At 43.3% G+C, this 23,328-nt stretch overlaps 1 protein-coding gene across 5 annotated transcripts in view; it reads right to left on the reverse strand.

Moving 5' to 3' along the window:
- LOC139554943 (PHD finger protein 14-like) overlaps positions 1-23,328 on the reverse strand; it is a 158,441-nt gene that overhangs the window by 67,887 nt on the left and 67,226 nt on the right. For 4 of the 5 annotated variants that reach the window (XM_071368252.1, XM_071368250.1, XM_071368251.1 and 1 more), the window contains one exon: positions 21,485-21,609. In XM_071368252.1, the coding sequence (XP_071224353.1) occupies positions 21,485-21,609 (125 nt within the window). Of the gene's footprint in view, positions 1-16,450; positions 19,156-21,484; positions 21,610-23,328 lie in introns of those variants that run through there. The other variant, XM_071368253.1, reaches the window with a different exon arrangement.

Below are 23,328 nucleotides of genomic sequence, written 5' to 3' on the forward strand. Positions count from 1 at the left end.
ATACTATGAGCATAGCTTTTTGTATAGTTTGGCTAGCCAGACAGCTTTATCATTACACACGCCAGTTAACCTTCCTACCATGGTGTCCTTGGGTGAGGCAACGGGGTTTTGCAACCTTACAGTACAAGCAGTAAAAAATGTAATATGAATATCGACTATCACACACATCAATATGGTTTTGTGTGTGTGTGTGGTGTGTGCAGGAGCGTGCGTGTGCGCGGGTGTGTACCTGAGGGAGTTTTTCTGTGTTGGAAACAGAATGAGACTACTAAAACTCAATTTAGCATTCATGAGATTCCATTGGTTGAGCCTGAATGCCCTTCAGTCCATCCATCCTTCTCTCCCTCCTCTCCTTCCAGTCCATGATCAACTAATTATGTCCTAATCAACGTGGGAGATTCAGATCGTTCAATGAAAATCTGAACAACCAGATACCAGCCCAGGGAGATCAATCTGTTCATTCGCTCTTTTCATCTCTATTACGGGAGGGGAAGAGGAGAGGGGGGGGGGGGAGAGAGAGGAGGGGGGAGAGGGACATGGGGAAGGTGAACCACATAGGATGCAGATCGATTTCTGTGCAAATGTCTCATGGATATCTATGCATGATTTAGGCTACCTGAAAGTCCAATAGACATGACTGTACTTGTCTAGGATAGAGAGACTGTAACACAACAACATATGGAAACATAGCCAGACGTGTATTTAAGTCCCAGTGAAGTTGTGATGACAACTGGTGAAGTTCCGGAGGGTTGAACCCAGCACCTCCTGTCAGAGGAGCCCTTTTCACAGCAACAACTACCAGGAACCGCTATTCTAATTAAAGAACCTATTATGAATAAAGGCCTTAGTCTACTTCACAGACTAATGAGGAAGTAACCCAACCATATGAACATCTCCCCTTGACCCCGTCACACAGGACTGTAGGTGACTGTTGTAAGTGTTGTTATCACAACACATATCGCCACAGCACAGCCACTGTGTTTCTTGAACACATACAGTGGCCTATCTATTCCAGACAGGCAAGGCTATTTCCATTCCCACTATTCCCACAGGATCAACCACCACTGGGGATCGTTCTAAAGCCTCCCAGCATAATCTATCTGTTCCCATTCTCCGTCAATATACTGAGCAGGGGTTTATTGTAAAATCTATGGGTGTTCAGTCACCGCTCCTACAAAGTAATTCTGCTTCATGTAGTCGAACCAGAAGGAAATAGAGAAGGCAACTGTCCCATGTTGATGTGAATATCTGAATGTACACAGTATGACAGAAAACGCTACTGCCAATAACGCAAAGACGCAACGTCTGTTGAAAGACTGCATGCTGTAGTGTGCAAAAAGCAAGTATTGATTAATAAAGTCTACCAACTGTCCTGTGTGGGAAGTCATAGTACAACCAATAAGATACTAGTGCAGCAGCCATACCATGAACGCTGATAACTAAAAGGTAAGGCATCTAAAATCCCTGTGCCTTCACTGATACAGACAGAAAATAAAAAATACATTACGACTAGAAGATAAAATGTAAAACCTCCAACTCCAACACCGCTTCCCGGAAAGCGTAGCCAGAGGACGTCTTTTTGCTACCATGGTGTTCACCTCAAGTAAAATAGGTTATCTATCTTTCATAACCCTGAGGTATTAAACATTAAAACAACTGTGTCCATATATCAATGTGAATTCATTCCATGGCAGGCACATATTTTACATACTACAGTAGTTGTGTCTGTATTCGTCTATTGCCTCTCCTCTGTCCCTATCTCCTCCATATATTCACTGTGACAGGGCAATGTAGAAACGTGTTGCCGTCGGCAGCAGACTGTCAGCTCAGAACTGCCTCTCTTACATGATCTGCAGTTAAAGGATACACCATCAGAAGAAACCGGTAACCACTGCTTTGTTCACATCCTATTAAACCTATTCAAATCGGTAGTGGAATAGCTAATTGGTGTTAAAGTCCGTCCAGTTCATCATCCTCTTTAACTAATGAAGTGTAAATCATTTAGTTTAGGGTCTGGAATTAAGTACATTAACATAATATGAGAGAGTGTGACTGGTGATTGGGAATAGGGAATATGCAGTAGGGTTGGTTTTAGGGTTGAGAATGGGGTGTGGATGACATGTCTTCTATTTGCTGGTTTCCTAGAGCTGGTTTCCTGGACTTATTCCATGTTTTTAGTCCGGGACCAAGCATATTATGTGTCAGCCCCTAAACCTGTTAGATTGACTAAAATCAGAGTAACAATTTAATTCATAGATAATTGGTATCTTACTAAGTCAGTGTTTCCCAACCCTGGTCCTCCAGTACCCCCAACATTACACATTTTTGTTGTAGCCCTGGACAAAAACAACTGATTGAGGGCTTGATGATTAGTTGACGAGATGAATCAGGTTAGCGTGTCCAGGGTTACAATAAAAACGGTGTACTGTTGAGGGTACTGGAGGACCATGGTTGGGAAACACCGTACTAAGTTGTAGAAGCAGAGACAAACAGCTGGTGCACATCAGCAGGGAACCTGCAGAGGCAGGTGGTCCACACACACACGGACACAGAGACACACACCACACCACACCCACACTAGATGGGCTGAGCAGGCATATCTGTCTAGGAAACAAGGGGGAATTTAAAGCACCCTCTGGCCTCATCAGTGAAAAGAAGACAAATGACCACAAGTGTGTCTGCGGTGCTAATAAGTTATCCTCCTATTGTGGCACACAATCACCAATTGATTAACCATGAATCTCCTCTACAGGGCCAAGAGAGGAGGGGGTAGACTCCTCTGCCGGAGACATGCACACACACGCACGTGCACACACACACAAAAAACACACTTGAAACACCTACCAAAACTTTTATTAGGCGAGTGTGTGTGTGTTTATTTGTGTGTGTGTGCACACGACACTTAGCCCTGTTTACTTATTTTAATTACTTGACCTTAAAACCTCTTAAATGTAACATCCCCATATTTGGGGACCTTATTTGATATTTTACAATTCAATTCAGTCTGGTATGAGAACGGTAGTCCCTATCTACAAAAGCAGGGTGTGTACGGAAAGCTGAGTATTCTGGCTTTTGATCTGTGCCTTCTTTGGTGTGACTTACTACCATATATGGGCATGCAGATGTATACGGTCAGGCCGAGCCCATGACCTCATTTCAAGATGGTTGCTACCTACATTCTGATTATTTTGTTTATGCTTCACAACGCTAAACACGAAATACGTCTAGACACACCAAAAGCCGGGACTCCACAGATCATGAGGATGTCTTATTTGTCTGCCTGTGACCTACCGTTATTGACCACCAGCCCTGAGAGTCAACATTTTTATTTTACACAACGTTTTCACCAAACAGCAAACATCTTACAAGCTTATAAGCTTCAATTCGGTCTGTGTTTGAGCTATAGCTACATGGAGGATATTACATTAATCCTTAGGTTGGTAAGAACAAATCTAGCCTATTGTCAATGTTATCTGATGATGTATGACTTAATGGCAACATCGAATTGACACCGAGTGACTATATCTTTGCGCACTTGGATATCCCCTGTATGTCCCCCAACACCACCATGTTTGAGAGAGGTTGGTGTTGTAGAAATGTAGCTTTTATAGTGAACAATAACTTTTAGGCACATCAAGTGTTCAAAAACAGTGCAATTACCACATTTGGACAATTTGGAGAGGTTGAAAGGATACTTGAATGTACCCTGGATACCCCATAACACCACCACAATGTTTGAGTGAGGTTGATATGGTAGAAATTGTGTCTTTATACTGAACAAATAGCATTTAGGGATTGCAAATATGTAATAGCACTGTAATTATCTAATTTACAGTCATATGCCACTTTGGAGGGGTTCACATATATACATCAATCACATTTTTTCCCTGATATTGTTCACATATTGTGGAAGCCAAATGATGTGTTTCCAACTCTAGGCATCAATAATTCACTTCTAGCTTGTCAATGAAAGACTATTTCAAAATAAATAAATAAAAAACGGTTATTTTGTGTGTGCTTGATCTTGTGTATTCTGAACTATGTAACTCCTATCTTCTGATCATTTCCTCATAATCTCCCAGATGTCTTCTTTCCAAATATACCAAGTTTTGACATGTAATCACACATGAATAACAGTTACTTTTGGGTATGTATATTTAGGCGGAAATCTACATTTTGCCATTACATCTGTTTTAATGAACCTATCGTGTTGTGTATCTCGGTGAGCATCTTTGAATTAAAACACTGCTCATGATGCTGACCCAGCCGCCCAGCTGCTGGTTGATGAGTAGATGATTATTAGTTCATTGAAATTCAAAATGACGAGTCCTGCATTTTCCAATAAGTTCAAGAGGAAGAAACATTTCCTTTCTGTTCTTCTGGATCGCCATCCGTTTTCCACTTCTTTCAATTTCAGTCAGAATCTTTTATCGAATGCATTTATATTTAGGAGTATTTCTTTAACATTGTACAACACACAAACATTCTGATATTTTCACAATTTGTACATTATAAAGTGCCTTCAGAAAGTATTCACACCCCTTGACTTTTTCCAAATTTTATTGTGTTAGTGGGATTAAAGTGGATTTGTAAATTTTTTTGTCAACGACTTACACAAAATACTCTAATATCAAAGTGGAAGAAATTTTTTATTTTTTATTTTTTATTAATGGAAAATAAAACGGTAATATATCTTGATTAGATAAGTATTCAACCCCCTGAGTCAATACATGTTAGAATCCCCTTTGGCAGCAATTACAGCTGTGAGTCTTTCTGGGTAAATCTCTAAGAGCTTTGCACTCCTGGATTGTGCAATATTTGCAAATTATTCTTTAAAAAATTCTTCAAGCTCTGTCAAGGTGGTTTTTGATCATTGCTAGACAGATATTTTCAAGTCTTGCCATAGATTTTCAAGCCAAAACTAACTAGGCCACACAGGAACATTCCATTTTGTCTGATAAGCAACTCCAGTGTATATTTGGCTGTGTTTTAGGTAACTGTCTTTCTGACAGGTGAATGTCTCCTAGTGTCTGTTGGAAAGCAGACTGAACCAAGTTTCCTCTAGGATTTTGACTCTGCTTAGCTCTATTCCTTTTCTTTTTATCCTAAATGAAACTCATACCCATAACATGATGCAGCCACCAATATGCTTGAAAATATGAACAGTAGGACTCAGTGATATGTTGGCTTTGCCGTATTTGCAGTATTACTTTAGTGCCTTATTGCAAAAAGGATGCATGCTTTGGAATATTTGTATTATGTACAGGTTTCCTTATTTTCACTCTGTCATTTATGTTAGTATTGTGGAGTAACTACAATGTTGTTGATCCATCCTCAGTTTTCTCCTATGACAACAGTTAAACTCTAACAGTTAATTTCTTTTGGGGGAATTTTACTCCCCCCTTCTCCCCAATTTCGTGATATCTAATTGGTAGTTACGATCCTGTCTCATCTCTGAAACTCTCCAACGGGCTCGGGAAAGGTGAAGGTCAAGTAATGCGTCCTCCCAAACATGACCCGCCAAGACGTGCTGCTGCTTAACACCTGCTCACTTAACCCGGAAGCCACCCGCACTAATGTGTCGGAGGAAACACTGTCCAACTGACGACTGAAGTCAGCTTGCAAGCACCCGGCCCACCACAAGGAGTCGCTAGAGCACGATGTGACTAGGAAAGCCTCCCTGGCCAAACCCTCCCCTAACCCGGACGACGCTGGGTCAATTGTGTATTGCCCTATGGGACTCCCGGTCACTGCCAGCTGTGACACAGCCTGGGATTGAACCCCAGGCTGTAGTGACCGCTACGCTACTCGGGAGGCAACTCTGTAACTGTTTTAGTCACCATTGGCCTTATGGAAATCCCTGAGCGTTTTCCTTACTCTCCGGTAACTGAGTTAGGAAGGACGCCTGTATCTTTGTAGTGACTGGGTGTATTGATATAAGTGTTATTTTTACCCATCTACCAATTGGTGCCCTTCTTTGTGAGGCATTGGAAAACCTCCCTGGTCTTTGTGGTTGAATCGGTTCTTGAAATTCACTGCTCGACTGAAGGACCTTACAGATAATTGTATGTATGTTGTACAAAGATGGGGTAGTCATTTAAAAATAATGTTAACACTTTTATTGCACTTATGTGACTTGTTAAGCACATGTTTACTACTGAACTTATTTAGGCTTGCCATAACAAAAGGGTTGAATACTTATTGACAATACGTTTTAGCTTTACATTTTTTAGTATTGTACTATCAGTGACACAAAATCTAAATGTCATCCATTTTAAATTCAGACTAACAACAAAATGTGGAAAAAGTCAAGGGGTGTGAATACTTTCTGAAGACAATGACAACAGGTACTGTATGACAATAGTTATCTATGGTGTCCCTCAAGGATCTGTTTTAGGCCCACTACTCCTTCATTGTATATGCTACCACTTGTTTTCCACTTCTTCCTCACTGAGCTTATATACATTATCAGTGGCGCAGGCCACTCCTTGGCTAGCTGGTCTGAGAGTTAGGTGATGCAGTAGCCCCACCATCCTCTTCACGTACTGTGTCCGTCGTACGTGGTCACTCAACCTCTATCAGCGCTGAACACTGCCCTTATAGACCTCGCCACAGCAAGGTCCTTGATGTTATCAAACCAATTTGTCTCCGCTTTAATCATTGGGAAAATGTAGACGCTCGCTCGTACCCCCCTTCTCCATCCCTCCCTCCTCAACTCTCATCTGGAAGGAGACAGAATCCAATCACTCAAAAGTGCAGTTATTGATTGATGTAATCTTATTGGGCATGAGGTAGGCGATTGATTGGTTTTGTCTGCTACACATGTTGCTCTCGGCGGGCGACTAATATCCCCTTTCATCTGCTGTTTAATCTCTGACAGGAGTTCTTAGTGGCCCTCCTCTCTGCCACATTCTCCCCTGTACCCTTTCTCTCTTTTCCTTTCCCCATTCCCCTCTCTCCATCTCCCTCTCTCCGTCTCCCTCTCAGTGGGATGACAAGCAGGTGGCTTAGCCGTGGTTTGATCTGCTCTCATCACAGGTCTCACAACTTCACATTACATTTCCCCTCTTCAAAGGGTGTGCTCTGGAGTGTGTGGCCTCTATAGGGGTCCTCCTAGACTTGTTCCCTTGTTTCTCCTCCCCACAGGCAATCACAGCCGATGCCTCACACACAACTCAATGAAATCAAAGGGCATTTTAGAGATTATACAGTTATGAAACAAAGTAAGAAAAAGGATTCACAGGGTTTAAAGTTAGAAGGATGTGTTTAAACCAGAAGGCAGTACATGGGCTAGCGTGAAGATGTAGCCTAGATCAATGTTCATTTCAATAAATCATCAGTTTTTTACCATAGATACATTGGGAGGGAGTCAGATCCGATTGATTCCCGAGGTACTTAAGCCAAGTGAGTTATAATTGGATATTAAAAGGAATCAGAGCAATTAGAGTTGTTTAATCACAATGAGATCAGCATGAAACTGATGGCAACTTTTCATCAGTACTACTGCTTTGAGCATCTGCAAACCCTAACTCAATTGAGGTAAGACCATTGGATTAGACAACAAGGTTGGAGCTGGGATCCAAGATGTAAGTATTTAATCTACAGTATATGTAAATGTACACACATACATGGTCATAAGAAGATTTGAGAAAAAAATAATACACTTACAGTACATACATGTAGAGGTTCTGCTCTGGGGAGAGTGATACTAGTGGTTTGATACTAGTGGTTGTGGCACAGCTGCTGGACAACCAAAGTGCAACATAACATGTGCTGTAGTGTAAATCAGATAGATGAAAAACACTTCAATGAGTCAAGTCAAGAAAATATACATTTTCTACATGTTTGTTAGTGGTGAATAAATGTTGTTTACTTGCTTGGGGATTAATCCTCATGCAGTACTTTGATTAGCCTCTTTGTAGATGAACTAAGTGGAAAACAACGCAGCGTCGGTTGGCCTTGAATAACACACTGCAAGATGATCATCATCAACACATTGTCATCATCACAACCATCACCATTGTCAAACACATTGACAAAGTCATCCTTTGGTTAAAAGAATGTCAAACAGGCAACAAATAACCCCATGAACACATCAAATCCGGGCCGGGGATCCTTCGATATGGGATTTCTTTACATGTCTTTGTTGCACCACATGCAAAGAGAAAGAGTCGTCCATTTATGGAACCGGGCCAGCACAGGCCTTGCGGTGTGGCGCCTTGGGAGTGTCCGAAACAACGGTGGTGAATTTATCACACAAGGGCAGTGCAATTACATGGAGGGTGTTCACGTGACGGGAGATCAATACGCCACAAAGCACTCAGCCATTGACTCCCGCATCCCGCCCCGTGACAAAGTAGTTCTGTGAATTTTCTCTATAGAAATGGTGGGAGCGGATTATGGGAATTCTCCTATAGCCTCCCACTTTTTGATTTAGTGTCGGGCGGTAGAACGGTACTGAGACATTATTAAAGATGCATTGTTTTACAAGGTGGGCAAGAGAGAGGTAATGAATGGGGAGAGACAGAGAATGAAAGAGAGAAAGAGAGACCATTGCAAGGCATTTACAAGCTCATTAGGACAACTCACTCACTAGAACATAGGATACTGTAGCATAGTACTAGAACATAGGATACTATAGCATAGTACTAGAACATATGATACTATAGCATAGTACAGGAACATATGATACTATAGCATAGTACTAGACCATAGGATACTGTAGCATAGTACAGGAACATATGATACTATAGCATAGTACTAGAACATAGGATACTGTAGCATAGTACTAGAACATATGATACTATAGCATAGTACAGGAACATATGATACTATAGCATAGTACTAGAACATAGGATACTGTAGCATAGTACTAGAACATAGGATACTATAGCATAGTACTAGAACATAGGATACTATAGCATAGTACTAGAACATAGGATACTGTGGCATAGTACTAGAACATAGGATACTGTGGCATAGTACAGGAAAATAGGATACTGTGGCATAGTACAGGAACATAGAATACTATGGCATAGTACTAGAACATAGGATACTATAGCATAGTACAGGAACATAGGATACTGTAGCATAGTACTAGAACATAGGATACTATAGCATAGTACTAGAACATAGGATACTATAGCATAGTACTAGAACATAGGATACTATAGCATAAAACAGGAACATAGGATACTGTAGCATAGTACTAGAACATAGGATACTATAGCATAGTACTAGAACATAGGATACTACAGCATAGTACTAGAACATAGGATACTATAGCATAGTACTAGAACATAGGATACTATAGCATAGTACTAGAACATAGGATACTATAGCATAGTACTAGAACATAGGATACTATAGCATAGTACTAGAACATAGGATACTATAGCATAGTACTAGAACATAGGATACTGTAGCATAGTACTAGAACATAGGATACTATAGCATAGTACTAGAACATAGGATACTATAGCATAGAACTAGAACATAGGATACTATAGCATAGTACTAGAACATAGGATACTATAGCATAGTACTAGAACATAGGATACTATAGCATAGTACTAGAACATAGGATACTGTAGCATAGTACTAGAACATAGGATACTATAGCATAGTACTAGAACATAGGATACTATAGCATAGTACTAGAACATAGGATACTATAGCATAGTACTAGAACATAGGATACTATAGCATAGTACTAGAACATAGGATACTGTAGCATAGTACTAGAACATAGGATACTATAGCATAGTACTAGAACATAGGATACTATAGCATAGTACTAGAACATAGGATACTATAGCATAGTACTAGAACATAGGATACTATAGCATAGTACTAGAACATAGGATACTATAGCATAGTACTAGAACATAGGATACTATAGCATAGTACTAGAACATAGGATACTATAGCATAGTACTAGAACATAAGATACTGTAGCATGGCTGCCTACAACCTGGTTCAAATTAGGGCTGTTCCTGACAAAATAAAATAGTGGTCGACCAAGAGTCGTCGGTTCTTTCAACCAATTGATGTTTAACAAAAATGTTATACCGTGTATTTTCCCATATATAGACACATCCTATGTGTTTTAATAAAATCCACTATATGCACTGAGCTTTTCTGATGCTTTAAGCAAACCGTTTGATTCAATAATTAAGACACATAAATGACTAGAGGGAGTCCGACCTCAATTGATTTGATTGTGCCGCCTGGCTCAGACTTGTGTTACTAGCACCCGTTGTCTCGCTCTCCTCCCTGCTGCAGTGACCACCACATAACAGTGTGTAAAGCTCTGCCCTCCCTGCTGCAGTGACCACCACATAACAGTGTGTAAAGCTCTGTCCTCCCTGCTGCAGTGACCACCACATAACAGTGTGTATAGCTCTGTCCTCCCTGCTGCAGTGACAGCCACATAACAGTGTGTATAGCTCTGTCCTCCCTGCTGCAGTGACCACCACATAACAGTGTGTATAGCTCTGTCCTCCCTGCTGCAGTGACCACCACATAACAGTGTGTATAGCTCTGTCCTCCCTGCTGCAGTGACCACCACATAACAGTGTGTAAAGCTCTGTCCTCCCTGCTGCAGTGACCACCACATAACAGTGTGTATAGCTCTGTCCTCCCTGCTGCAGTGACAGCCACATAACAGTGTGTATAGCTCTGTCCTCCCTGCTGCAGTGACAGCCACATAACAGTGTGTAAAGCTCTGTCCTCCCTGCTGCAGTGACCAGCCACATAACAGTGTGTAAAGCTCTGTCCTCCCTGCTGCAGTGACCACCACATAACAGTGTGTAAAGCTCTGTCCTCCCTGCTGCAGTGACCACCACATAACAGTGTGTAAAGCTCTGTCCTCCCTGCTGCAGTGACCACCACATAACAGTGTGTATAGCTCTGTCCTCCCTGCTGCAGTGACCACCACATAACAGTGTGTAAAGCTCTGTCCTCCCTGCTGCAGTGACCACCACATAACAGTGTGTATAGCTCTGTCCTCCCTGCTGCAGTGACAGCCACATAACAGTGTGTATAGCTCTGTCCTCCCTGCTGCAGTGACAGCCACATAACAGTGTGTATAGCTCTGTCCTCCCTGCTGCAGTGACAGCCACATAACAGTGTGTAAAGCTCTGTCCTCCCTGCTGCAGTGACCACCACATAACAGTGTGTAAAGCTCTGTCCTCCCTGCTGCAGTGACCACCACATAACAGTGTGTAAAGCTCTGTCCTCCCTGCTGCAGTGACCACCACATAACAGTGTGTAAAGCTCTGTCCTCCCTGCTGCAGTGACCACCACATAACAGTGTGTATAGCTCTGTCCTCCCTGCTGCAGTGACAACCACATAACAGTGTGTATAGCTCTGTCCTCCCTGCTGCAGTGACCACCACATAACAGTGTGTAAAGCTCCGTCCTCCCTGCTGCAGTGACAGCCACATAACAGTGTGTATAGCTCTGTCCTCCCTGCTGCAGTGACAGCCACATAACAGTGTGTATAGCTCTGTCCTCCCTGCTGCAGTGACAGCCACATAACAGTGTGTAAAGCTCTGTCCTCCCTGCTGCAGTGACCACCACATAACAGTGTGTATAGCTCTGTCCTCCCTGCTGCAGTGACAGCCACATAACAGTGTGTATAGCTCTGTCCTCCCTGCTGCAGTGACAGCCACATAACAGTGTGTATAGCTCTGTCCTCCCTGCTGCAGTGACAGCCACATAACAGTGTGTAAAGCTCTGTCCTCCCTGCTGCAGTGACCACCACATAACAGTGTGTAAAGCTCTGTCCTCCCTGCTGCAGTGACCACCACATAACAGTGTGTAAAGCTCTGTCCTCCCTGCTGCAGTGACCACCACATAACAGTGTGTAAAGCTCTGTCCTCCCTGCTGCAGTGACCACCACATAACAGTGTGTATAGCTCTGTCCTCCCTGCTGCAGTGACCACCACATAACAGTGTGTATAGCTCTGTCCTCCCTGCTGCAGTGACCACCACATAACAGTGTGTAAAGCTCCGTCCTCCCTGCTGCAGTGACCAGCCACATAACAGTGTGTATAGCTCTGTCCTCCCTGCTGCAGTGACAGCCACATAACAGTGTGTATAGCTCTGTCCTCCCTGCTGCAGTGACCACCACATAACAGTGTGTATAGCTCTGTCCTCCCTGCTGCAGTGACAGCCACATAACAGTGTGTATAGCTCTGTCCTCCCTGCTGCAGTGACAGCCACATAACAGTGTGTAAAGCTCTGTCCTCCCTGCTGCAGTGACCACCACATAACAGTGTGTAAAGCTCTGTCCTCCCTGCTGCAGTGACCACCACATAACAGTGTGTATAGCTCTGTCCTCCCTGCTGCAGTGACCACCACATAACAGTGTGTATAGCTCTGTCCTCCCTGCTGCAGTGACCACCACATAACAGTGTGTATAGCTCTGTCCTCCCTGCTGCAGTGACCACCACATAACAGTGTGTATAGCTCTGTCCTCCCTGCTGAAGTGACAGCCACATAACAGTGTGTAAAACTCTGTCCTCCCTGCTGCAGTGACAGCCACATAACAGTGTGTATAGCTCTGTCCTCCCTGCTGCAGTGACCACCACATAACAGTGTGTATAGCTCTGTCCTCCCTGCTGCAGTGACCACCACATAACAGTGTGTATAGCTCTGTCCTCCCTGCTGCAGTGACCACCACATAACAGTGTGTATAGCTCTGTCCTCCCTGCTGCAGTGACCACCACATAACAGTGTGTATAGCTCTGTCCTCCCTGCTGCAGTGACCACCACATAACAGTGTGTATAGCTCTGTCCTCCCTGCTGCAGTGACCACCACATAACAGTGTGTATAGCTCTGTCCTCCCTGCTGCAGTGACCACCACATAACAGTGTGTATAGCTCTGTCCTCCCTGCTGCAGTGACCACCACATAACAGTGTGCTATAGCTCTGTCCTCCCTGCTGCAGTGACCACCACATAACAGTGTGTATAGCTCTGTCCTCCCTGCTGCAGTGACCACCACATAACAGTGTGTATAGCTCTGTCCTCCCTGCTGCAGTGACCACCACATAACAGTGTGTATAGCTCTGTCCTCCCTGCTGCAGTGACCACCACATAACAGTGTGTATAGCTCTGTCCTCCCTGCTGCAGTGACCACCACATAACAGTGTGTATAGCTCTGTCCTCCCTGCTGCAGTGACCACCACATAACAGTGTGTATAGCTCTGTCCTCCCTGCTGCAGTGACCACCACATAACAGTGTGTATAGCTCTGTCCTCCCTGCTGCAGTGACCACCACATAACAGTGTGTATAGCTCTGTCCTCCCTGCTGCAGTGACCACCACATAACAGTGTGTATAGCTCTGTCCTCCCTGCTGCAGTGACCACCACATAACAGTGTGTATAGCTCTGTCCTCCCTGCTGCAGTGACCACCACATAACATTGTGTATAGCTCTGTCCTCCCTGCTGCAGTGACCACCACATAACAGTGTGTATAGCCCTGTCCTCCCTGCTGCAGTGACCACCACATAACAGTGTGTATAGCTCTGTCCTCCCTGCTGCAGTGACCACCACATAACAGTGTGTATAGCTCTGTCCTCCCTGCTGCAGTGACCACCACATAACAGTGTGTATAGCTCTGTCCTCCCTGCTGCAGTGACCACCACATAACAGTGTGTATAGCTCTGTCCTCCCTGCTGCAGTGACCACCACATAACAGTGTGTATAGCTCTGTCCTCCCTGCTGCAGTGACCACCACATAACAGTGTGTATAGCCCTGTCCTCCCTGCTGCAGTGACCACCACATAACAGTGTGTATATCTCTGTCCTCCCTGCTGCAGTGACCACCACATAACAGTGTGTATAGCTCTGTCCTCCCTGCTGCAGTGACCACCACATAACAGTGTGTATAGCTCTGTCCTCCCTGCTGCAGTGACCACCACATAACAGTGTGTATAGCTCTGTCCTCCCTGCTGCAGTGACAGCCACATAACAGTGTGTATAGCTCTGTCCTCCCTGCTGCAGTGACCACCACATAACAGTGTGTATAGCCCTGTCCTCCCTGCTGCAACATGATTACAGCCATTTTTGACTGAAAAGTTATGTCACTGAAATCCCTAATTAGTTTAGGAAAAACATTCCCTATTCCCTCAACCCCTTGCTCTCTTTATGTGACAAATGTATGCTTCGAATGCACGTGACCATTAGGGCCTGACCTATAGCATATCCTAAACACATTAATAAATTGGTTAGAACAAACTCTGAACACCGTAACACCAAAATGGATGCAGAGGACGCGACACAAAATATTTAAAAGAAGGAACGGACAAGCGTTGTGTGAATATTAGGCCTATGCGTCCCAAACAGGTGCTGTTAGATTACAATATCATTTTTCTGACCGTTTGGAACAACGTAAACAACACAAATTATATTATAAGCATTTTTTTTTTGCAAAGACTTTATTACAGCAAAGACTAAAAATAGTCACATTCATTCGTGAATGCACTTTCCGAAATGGAATGGTTTAGGCCTATTTATTGTTTAAGCGAACTAAATAAATCTCGGTTGACCAACAGGCTATCGACCCCCCCCCCCGACCAGTCGACTAAATGGGGTCAGCCCTAGTTCAAATACTTTGCCTGGAGCAACGTAACCAATAGAATAGTGTAAACCCCACCCAGCTGTCACTCTAGGCAGACAAGCAAATGCTGAATGTAACTGAGACAGGTCTGGAGCTGTTCCCCTAGTTCACCAGTAGGGGGCCTCAGTGGGCCGAGCTCAGACATACAGATACAGAGCCAGGCAGAGAGAGTGTGTGTGTGTGTGTGGACTTGAGCAGTAGCACCAGGTAGAGCCTGACTCCTCTAGCCCCTGACTGACCTAACTAAGGCCCCAGCCTGCTCACTGAGGGCCTCTCCATGTGCTGTCTCCCCTTGGCCTTATGTTATGTTACAGGAAGGAAAGATATTGTCTATGACACACACACCCCTTAACAGTGTACATCTGTCTGTGTGCTGGGGCAAACCCCACACTAATTAGGATATAAGGCACCTCTGGGGGTTGGGTGATTCATCTTAGTGTGTAGTCACTGAGCCATAGGTGGGGAGGTGGGAGGGGCCGAGGGGGTACAACTGCACTGCAGAGGCAAAAGGGAATAAAAAAGGAGAGAAGGATAAGAGGAGGAAGAAAGGGCAATCAGGAAGTGAGCGGAGCGGACACACACACTGCGGCGGAATCAGTGGGATAAGAGAAGGGAAGGAAGAAGCTAGCTGGCTGGCTAGCAGGGGAGTAATAGACTGGAGCTGCATGGCTTCTCTACCCACACAGCAGCACAGCTCAGCCCTAGCCTGGCATGCCTTTTCTCTTCTCTTTTAATGGTAGTAGAGAGAAAAAGTGAAGTCAGCAAAAACAAAATGCCGCCATTAAATCATCTCAGTGGATCCTGTGTCAGGACGGTAATGGGAAACACACTCATCATCCCAAAGGTTACTGCTCTTCCAGAACCTCCCTCCTTTCTCTCCATCCTTCCCCTCTCTCCCTCCATCACCCAGTGCCTGTCTCAAATTCACTCATCCCCATGGTCGGAACACAGCTGTAGCATCCCTTCCTCACTCAATCCCTCTGCCAAGTCCTGCTCCCCTTGTGTCTCTGTGGACCCTGGGCTGAGAGGGGCTGAGAGAAGGCTGCAGGAATGAGGGATTGGGGCACTTACAGTTCTCCACGCTGTGCTGATTCCATCTCTCTGAGTCTCAACCTCGACGTGAGGCAGCTGCCTGTCTGTCTGGCTGTCTTTCTACTTTGCCCAACACAGAGTACTTCTCCTCCAGTCCTGGGTTCAAATACCATTGGAAATGTTTGAAATACTTCAGCGTTTGCTTTAGACTTCCTAGAGTGCCAGATGGGCGGGGTTTGCACTTTTGGAAGTATTCTATTGGTACAATAAGCCAGGCAAGCTAAATCAAACCCAGCTCAATTGAATCCAGGTCTGGGCCCAGCATGGAGAGTGTCTCTGACTATTTTCTGTTGCTGCTGCCTATCCGTCTAGTGCCAGACACATTGGAGGCTTTTGTTAACCAGATTGTACACAAAAGCCTCTATTCTCCCTCTCTATCTGGCACTGTGTGAGAGGGAGAAAGAGAGAAGAGAGAGCGGTGAATTGGTGCAGGAACAGGAGAGGCCACAGAATCGGGGCTTAGCTGAAATAAACAGATCAACTTTGTCGCGAAGAGAAGGAGAGAAAGAGAGGGAGAAAAAGAGACCACCGCCCACTCTCCTCTTCTCACCAGCTCTACTGGCCTGTTAACGGTCAGCAGCCGACGAGGGGGCACTTCCCCCGTGATAAATCAGAGATGGCAGAGGGCGTTAGACGCACAAACGGACCGCTGCCCGCCATCGACATGGCCGCCGACACACCTTTACAACAATTAATTAACTGTCTAACTCTCACTTATCACTATGGCAATAAGGTGAAAAAGTCAAGAGTTTATTAGAGCTCTGCTGTAATGCTGAGGGCCACAGGGGCTGGAAGGGGCACTTCACATTCACACATATCATGACAGCAGCAACATTCTTACTCCATACAGTATATCACAGTTACTGTATCAACTTCTGTTAGAAATAATTACATATACAAATATACAAATAATACTAATCACATATAGGCATGTGTGTAAACAAATAGTAGCATAAAGGCATGTATTGTAAACAAATATATAAACAATTAATATGTCTAGCAAGGAGTCCTTTCAGGTTCCTACACAAAAGTGAGCTTAACTCAATTTCTTCACAATACAGTAATAACAAAAGGCGTATTATGATATAAAATAGAGAATGAATACACAAATAAAAGACACAAAAAAGCATGGACTTCAATCAATCAATAAATACTGTACACACAACACAGCTACCAGGTGTTCATTCACACACTTTGAACTGATGGAACACACCACGTATTGCCATGTTTAAAGTACGTTTACTGTAGGCTACAGTTGCACTTCTGGCTCAGTCAGATACACAGCTGGTCATAGCCTAGCCCTAGGGCTAATGGTTATATATATATATACAGAGCCATGCACGGTTAAGTGGCGTAAGTTTTGTAGAAGTAGGGTTAGCTGGAGTATCTAGTTAGCTGGAGTAGGGTTAGCTGGTTAGCTGTAGTAGGGTAGGGTAGGGTTAGTTGGAGTAGGGTTAGCTGGAGTAAGGTTAGCTGGAGTAAGGTTAGCTGAAAGTAGGGTTAGCTGGAGTAAGGTTAGCTGGAGTAAGGTTAGCTGAAAGTAGGGTTAGTTGGAGTAGGGTTAGCTGGAGTAAGGTTAGCTGAAAGTAGGGTTAGCTGGAGTAGGGTTAGCTGGTTAGCTGTGGTAGGGTTAGCTGGTTAGCTGTAGTAGGGTTAGCTGGTTAGCTGTAGTAGGGTTAGCTGGTTAGCTGTAGTAGGGTTAGCTGGTTAGCTGTAGTAGGGTTAGCTGGTTAGCTGTAGTAGAGTTAGCTGGTTAGCTGTAGTAGGGTTAGCTGGTTAGCTGTAGTAGAGTTAGCTGGTTAGCTGTAGTAGGGTTAGCTGGTTAGCTGTAGTAGGGTTAGCTGGTTAGCTGTAGTAGGGTTAGCTGGTTAGCTGTAGTAGAGTTAGCTGGTTAGCTGTAGTAGGGTTAGCTGGGTTAGCTGTAGTAGGGTTAGCTAGAGGCTGTAGCTCATGGACAGTCCTCTAATTTTTTTGCGGAGGAGGAGACAGAAGAGGATGAGACGGATCAGGGATGAGGAGGGCTCGTGGGGGTGACATGACGTGGTGAGTGACCAGGTCATCCTGTACAGGCATCTCTAATCTCCACAGGAAAACTACCAAACCACCATCTTTATTTCCTCAGCAGATTTTCCAGTGGACCTAAGCATTATGTGAGGTTTGGCAGCTCCCAGAGCCATAGAGCCATGGATATAGGGTCCCCAGACAGATGGGCAGAAGAGAGGAGTAGTGACATAGAGGGTCCTGGGATGGGGGGGATGAGCGGAGGAGTGACATGTGAGGGCAAACTGTGACACTTCTGTCAAGGACCCTGACAGACGGACCACATGGCAGCTGCTCAGTTGACAGCACTCACTATGGGGCACTGGGGAGGCGCGTGCACACACACACTTCCAATAGAACTCAGAGTTAAACTGTCACTTTAAAAATATTAAAGAGAGGAAGGAAGGGAGACTAAAAACCTACTGTACACACACACACACACACTCACATTAGAAGTTACAATAACCATTACTATACATGTTGCTATTTTCAATATGTTAAACCTTATCTAAGCAGCTACTTACAGTACTTCTCAAACACTAGAAAGGGAAATCATTCTACTAAAAATCACTACTTTTCCTCTACTCTAGAAAGTTCTACTTGACGACAACACAACACTAGAAGAAGATGAGAGCCTAAGTTCAAGTGCATCTCCAATTAAAGGCCTTTACTGAGGAAAACACTATGTGATTGGACCACAAATGACTAGAGTCAATACAACTGATTGGATGTGGTGATAAGATGCTTAGGGAGGTCAAAGGAGTGAAGTGCCAACATAGAATGGATGAGAGAGGGAAGGGGGCTGAGGAGAGAGTGAAGAGACAGGGGGAGAGAAACAGAAAAGGGAACAAGGGAGACAAAAAAGGGGAAGAGAAGAAGCACCATTGTTAGAGGAATAGAGAGGAGCAGACAGACAGGTAACCAATGAGATGCTTCTAGTAATATTGTTCAGTTTCAGAATCACTCCTTAGTCCAGATAGACCTTAGTCCAGATAGACCTTAGTCCAGATAGATGGACTCTTCGAGTTGGCAGTGATGATCACAAAGGGCCTGTTGTTCTTCCAAGAATGACCAGTTCAGTAATACTGAACCTTTCAAAACTTAATTTGCTAATTTCAACAAGTATTTTAGAATTCATCAAAGTTCATTTCCATTTCTGCCTCTCTCCCTCAATTTTAATTGGACGGCCAGTAGAAGGTCCAATTTGGGTCACGAAGAAGACCGTGGTTGGAAGGTCAAAGATGGCCATCTGATCCCACACCGCCGCTGTCATTCTTCCACGTAATTAAGTCCCTCTCTGCCTCTAAGCCAAAGGTCTGCTTCTCTCTCTCATCTGTCCAGCTGTGTCTAGGTGTGGGGAGGTGAGGAGAGGTGTCTGCCCCGGCTCTCACAACCTGTGCAATGCAAAGATAGAAAGAGTCAGGGCAGGCAGCACACCTCACAGCCCCCGACCTCCTTAACCTATAAAACACTGACACAACCACACATTATTTGCTCAACCTTACACTAATAATACCAAATACAGCTCACATAAAGAACCCTACGTTAAGTGGATAAATGAAGTCAATTCTAACAAATGATTAAGTGAATAAAGCATACAGTCCCAGTTTGTAAGCTAAATATAACGCATATAAGGGTGGTCTACCTCATAAATAAATAAACTCTGATAAATCAGTCAGTCTACAGTGTGTAAATGCTGTTTGCTGTAATTCACACACTACTGAGGGATCTAGTAGAGTTACGGTCCTGTTTAAGCAGCGGGAGACCGCTGAATCTCTGATGGGAGATCAGGGAAGATCAGACTGTTCACTACATCTTGATGAAGTGTGTAAACGTAGGTGGTTGTTCAATACAGGTGTTCTACAGAGCTGCTGGCCTCAGCCTCCCTCACCAGCCCCCCTCATCGTGGCCTTCTGCCTACGCAAGGCAACCAAGGCCTACTACATTAAATCATCAGGAGGATATGGTTCCACACACACACACACACACACACACACACACACACACACACACACACACACACACACACACACACACACACACACACACACACACACACACACACACACACACACACACACACACACACACACACAGCCTTCCAACCTCCCATTCCATGGCGACACCCACATTATCCCACACACCACCCTTTTCACATACAGTACCAGTCAAAAGTTGACACACCTACTCATTCAAGGGTTTTTCTTTCTTTTTTCTATTTTCATTGTAGAATAAAAGTCAAGACTTCAACACTATGGAATCATGTAGTAACAAAAAAAGTGTTAAACAAATCAAAATATATTTTAGATTCTTCAAAGTAGCCACCCGTTGCCTTGATGACAGCGATGCATACTGTTGGCATTCTCTCAACCGGCTTCATGAGGAATATTTTCCAACTGTCTTGAAGGAGTTCCCACATATGCTGAGCACTTGTTGGCTGCTTTTCCTTCAGTCTGCGGTCCAACTCATCCCAAACCATCTCAATTGGGTTGAGATCGGGTGATTGTGGAGGCCAGGTCATCTGATGCAGCACCATCACTCTCCTTCTTGGTCAAATAGCCCTTACACAGTCTGGAGGTGTGTTTTGGGTCATTGTCCTGTTGAAAAACAAATTATAGTCCCACAAACCAGATGGGATGGCTTATCGCTGCAGAATGCTGTGGTAGCCACGATGGTTAAGTGTGCCTTGGATTCTAAATAAAACCTAGACAGTGTCACCAGCAAAGCACCCCCACACAGTCACACCTCATCCTCCATGCTTCATGGTGGGAACCATACATGCAGAGATCATCCGTTCACCTACTCTGCGTCTCACAAAGACACGGGGTTGGAACCAAAAATCTCAAATTTGGACTCATCAGACCAAAGGACAGATTTCCACCGGGCTAATGTCCATTGCTCGTGTTTCTTGTCCCAAATAAGTCTCTTATTATTATTATTGGTGTCATTTAGTAGTGGTTTCTTTGCAGCAATTCGACCATGAAGGCCTGATTCACACAGTCACCTCTGAACAGTTGATGTTGAGATGTGTCTTGAACTCTGAAGCATTTATTTGGGCTGCAATCTGAGGTGCAGTTAACTCTAATGAACTTATGTTCTGCAGCAGAGGTAACTCTGCATCTTCCTTTCCTGTGGCGGTCCTCCTGAGAGCCAGTTTCATCATAGCGCTTGATGGTTTTTGCGACTGCACTTGAAGAAACTTTCTTGAAATGTTACATATTGACTGACCTTCATGTCTTAAAGTAATGATGGACTGTCGTTTCTCTTCGCTTATTTGAGCTGTTCTTGCCATAATATGGACTTGGTCTTTTACCAAATAGGGCTATCTTCTGTATACCACCCCTACCTTGTCACAACACAACTGATTGGCTCAAATGCATTAAGAAGGAAAGAAATTCCACAAATTAACTTTTAACGAGGCACACCTGTTAATTGAAATGGATTCCAGGTGACTACCTCATGAAGCTGGTTGAGAGAACGCCAAGAGTGTGCAAAGCTGTCATCAAGGCAAAGGGTGGCTACTTTGAAGAATCTCAGATATAAAATATATGTTGATTTATTTAACACTTTTTTTGGTTACTACATGATTCCATATGTGTTATTTCATAGTTTTGATATCTTCACTATTATTCTACAATGTAGAAAATAGTAAAATTAAAGAAAAACCCTTGAATGAGTAGGTGTGTCCAAACTTTTGACTGGTACACACAAACAGTGACCCACCTGACGAGGTTCTCGTTGTCCCCGGGTCCTTTGCAGGACGTACAGTCGGTCCTAGTGTCGTCTGCTTTAGGTGTCTTCTTCTGCATCGCAGACTGGCGCTGACGCCGCTCCCGTAGAGCCGGTTCCTATGGAAACACACAGGCTGATTAGACCCGACACTGCCGTGTGTGTGTGTGTGTGTGTGTGTGTGTGTGTGTGTGTGTGTGTGTGTGTGTGTGTGGTAATGGCGTAGAAGAAAGAGTACTATGCAGTTTTGTCAGATATTATTCATCCTAATCAGACAGGTTTTTTACATGGACGATACATTGGAGATAATATAAGGCAAGTACTGGAAACAATAGAACACTATGAAATATCGGGGACACCAGGCCTGGTTTTCATAGCTGATTTTGAAAAGGCTTTTGATAAAGTACGACTGGAGTTTATATATAAATGCCTAGAATATTTCAATTTTGGGGAATCTCTTATAAAATGGGTAAAAATTATGTATAGTAACCCTAGGTGTAAAATAGTAAATAATGGCTACATCTCAGAAAGTTTTAAACTATCTAGAGGAGTAAAACAAGGTTGTCCACTATCGGCATATCTATTTATTATTGCCATCGAAATGTTAGCTGTTAAAATTAGATCAAACATTAATATTAAGGGATTAGAAATCCAGGGCCTAAAAACTAAGGTGTCATTGTACGCTGATGATTCATGTTTTCTTTTAAAACCACAACTAGAATCTCTCCACGGCCTCTTAGAGGATCTAGATACATTTGCTATCCTCTCTGGATTAAAACCAAATTATGATAAATGTACCATATTACGTATTGGATCACTAAAAAATACACATTTTACATTGCCATGTAGTTTACCAATTAAATGGTCTGACGGTGATGTGGACATACTCGGTATACAAATCCCAAAAGAAAGAAATGATCTCACTCCAATAAATTTTTATAGAAAATTAGCAAAAATAGATAAGATCTTGCTACCATGGAAAGGAAAATACCTGTCTATTTTTGGGAAAATCACCCTGATTAACTCTTTAATCATATCACAGTTTACCTATTTGCTTATGGTTTTGCCTACACCTAGTGACCTGCTTTTTAAATTATATGAACAAAAAATATTCAATTTTATTTGGAACGGCAAGCCAGATAAAATTAAAAGGGCCTATTTATATAACGAATATGAATTCGGAGGGCAGAAATTATTAAATATTAAAGCATTAGACCTCTCACTAAAGGCATCAGTCATACAAAAGTTATACTTAAATCCAAACTGGTTCTCTAGTAGATTGGTACGAATGTCTCATCCTATGTTCAAGAAGGGCCTTTTTCCCTTTATTCAGATTACACCTGCTCACTTTCGGTTGCTTGAAAAGGAAATAATCTCCAAAATATCTTTATTTTTTAAACAAGCCTTAGAAAGTTGGTTGCAATTTCAGTTTAATCCACCTGAAAGGACGGAACAAATAGTACAACAAATCTTGTGGTTAAATTCAAATATAGTAATTGATAAAAAAACTGTATTTATCGAAGAAATGTTTAAAAAAGGTATAATTTTTGTGAATGATATCATAAATAGGACTGGTGGAGTAATGTCACACATGCAGCTAACACAGACATATGGAAATGTCTGCTCTAACCAAAATTACAACCAATTAATTGCAGCATTACCACAAAAATGGAAGAGGCAGGTGGAAGGGGATAAAAGTAAGGAACTTGTATGTCGGCCTTATATTAAAGAACATAAATGGTTAAAGAAAAGTGTGATAAATAAAAACATATACCAATTTCATTTAAGGACCAAAAAACTTACAGCTGTGCCATATAAATTGCAAAATAGTTGGGAAG

The sequence above is a fragment of the Salvelinus alpinus genome, chromosome 26 (genome assembly GCF_045679555.1).
Source record: "Salvelinus alpinus chromosome 26, SLU_Salpinus.1, whole genome shotgun sequence".
In the NCBI taxonomy this organism is placed as follows: Eukaryota; Metazoa; Chordata; class Actinopteri; order Salmoniformes; family Salmonidae; genus Salvelinus; species Salvelinus alpinus.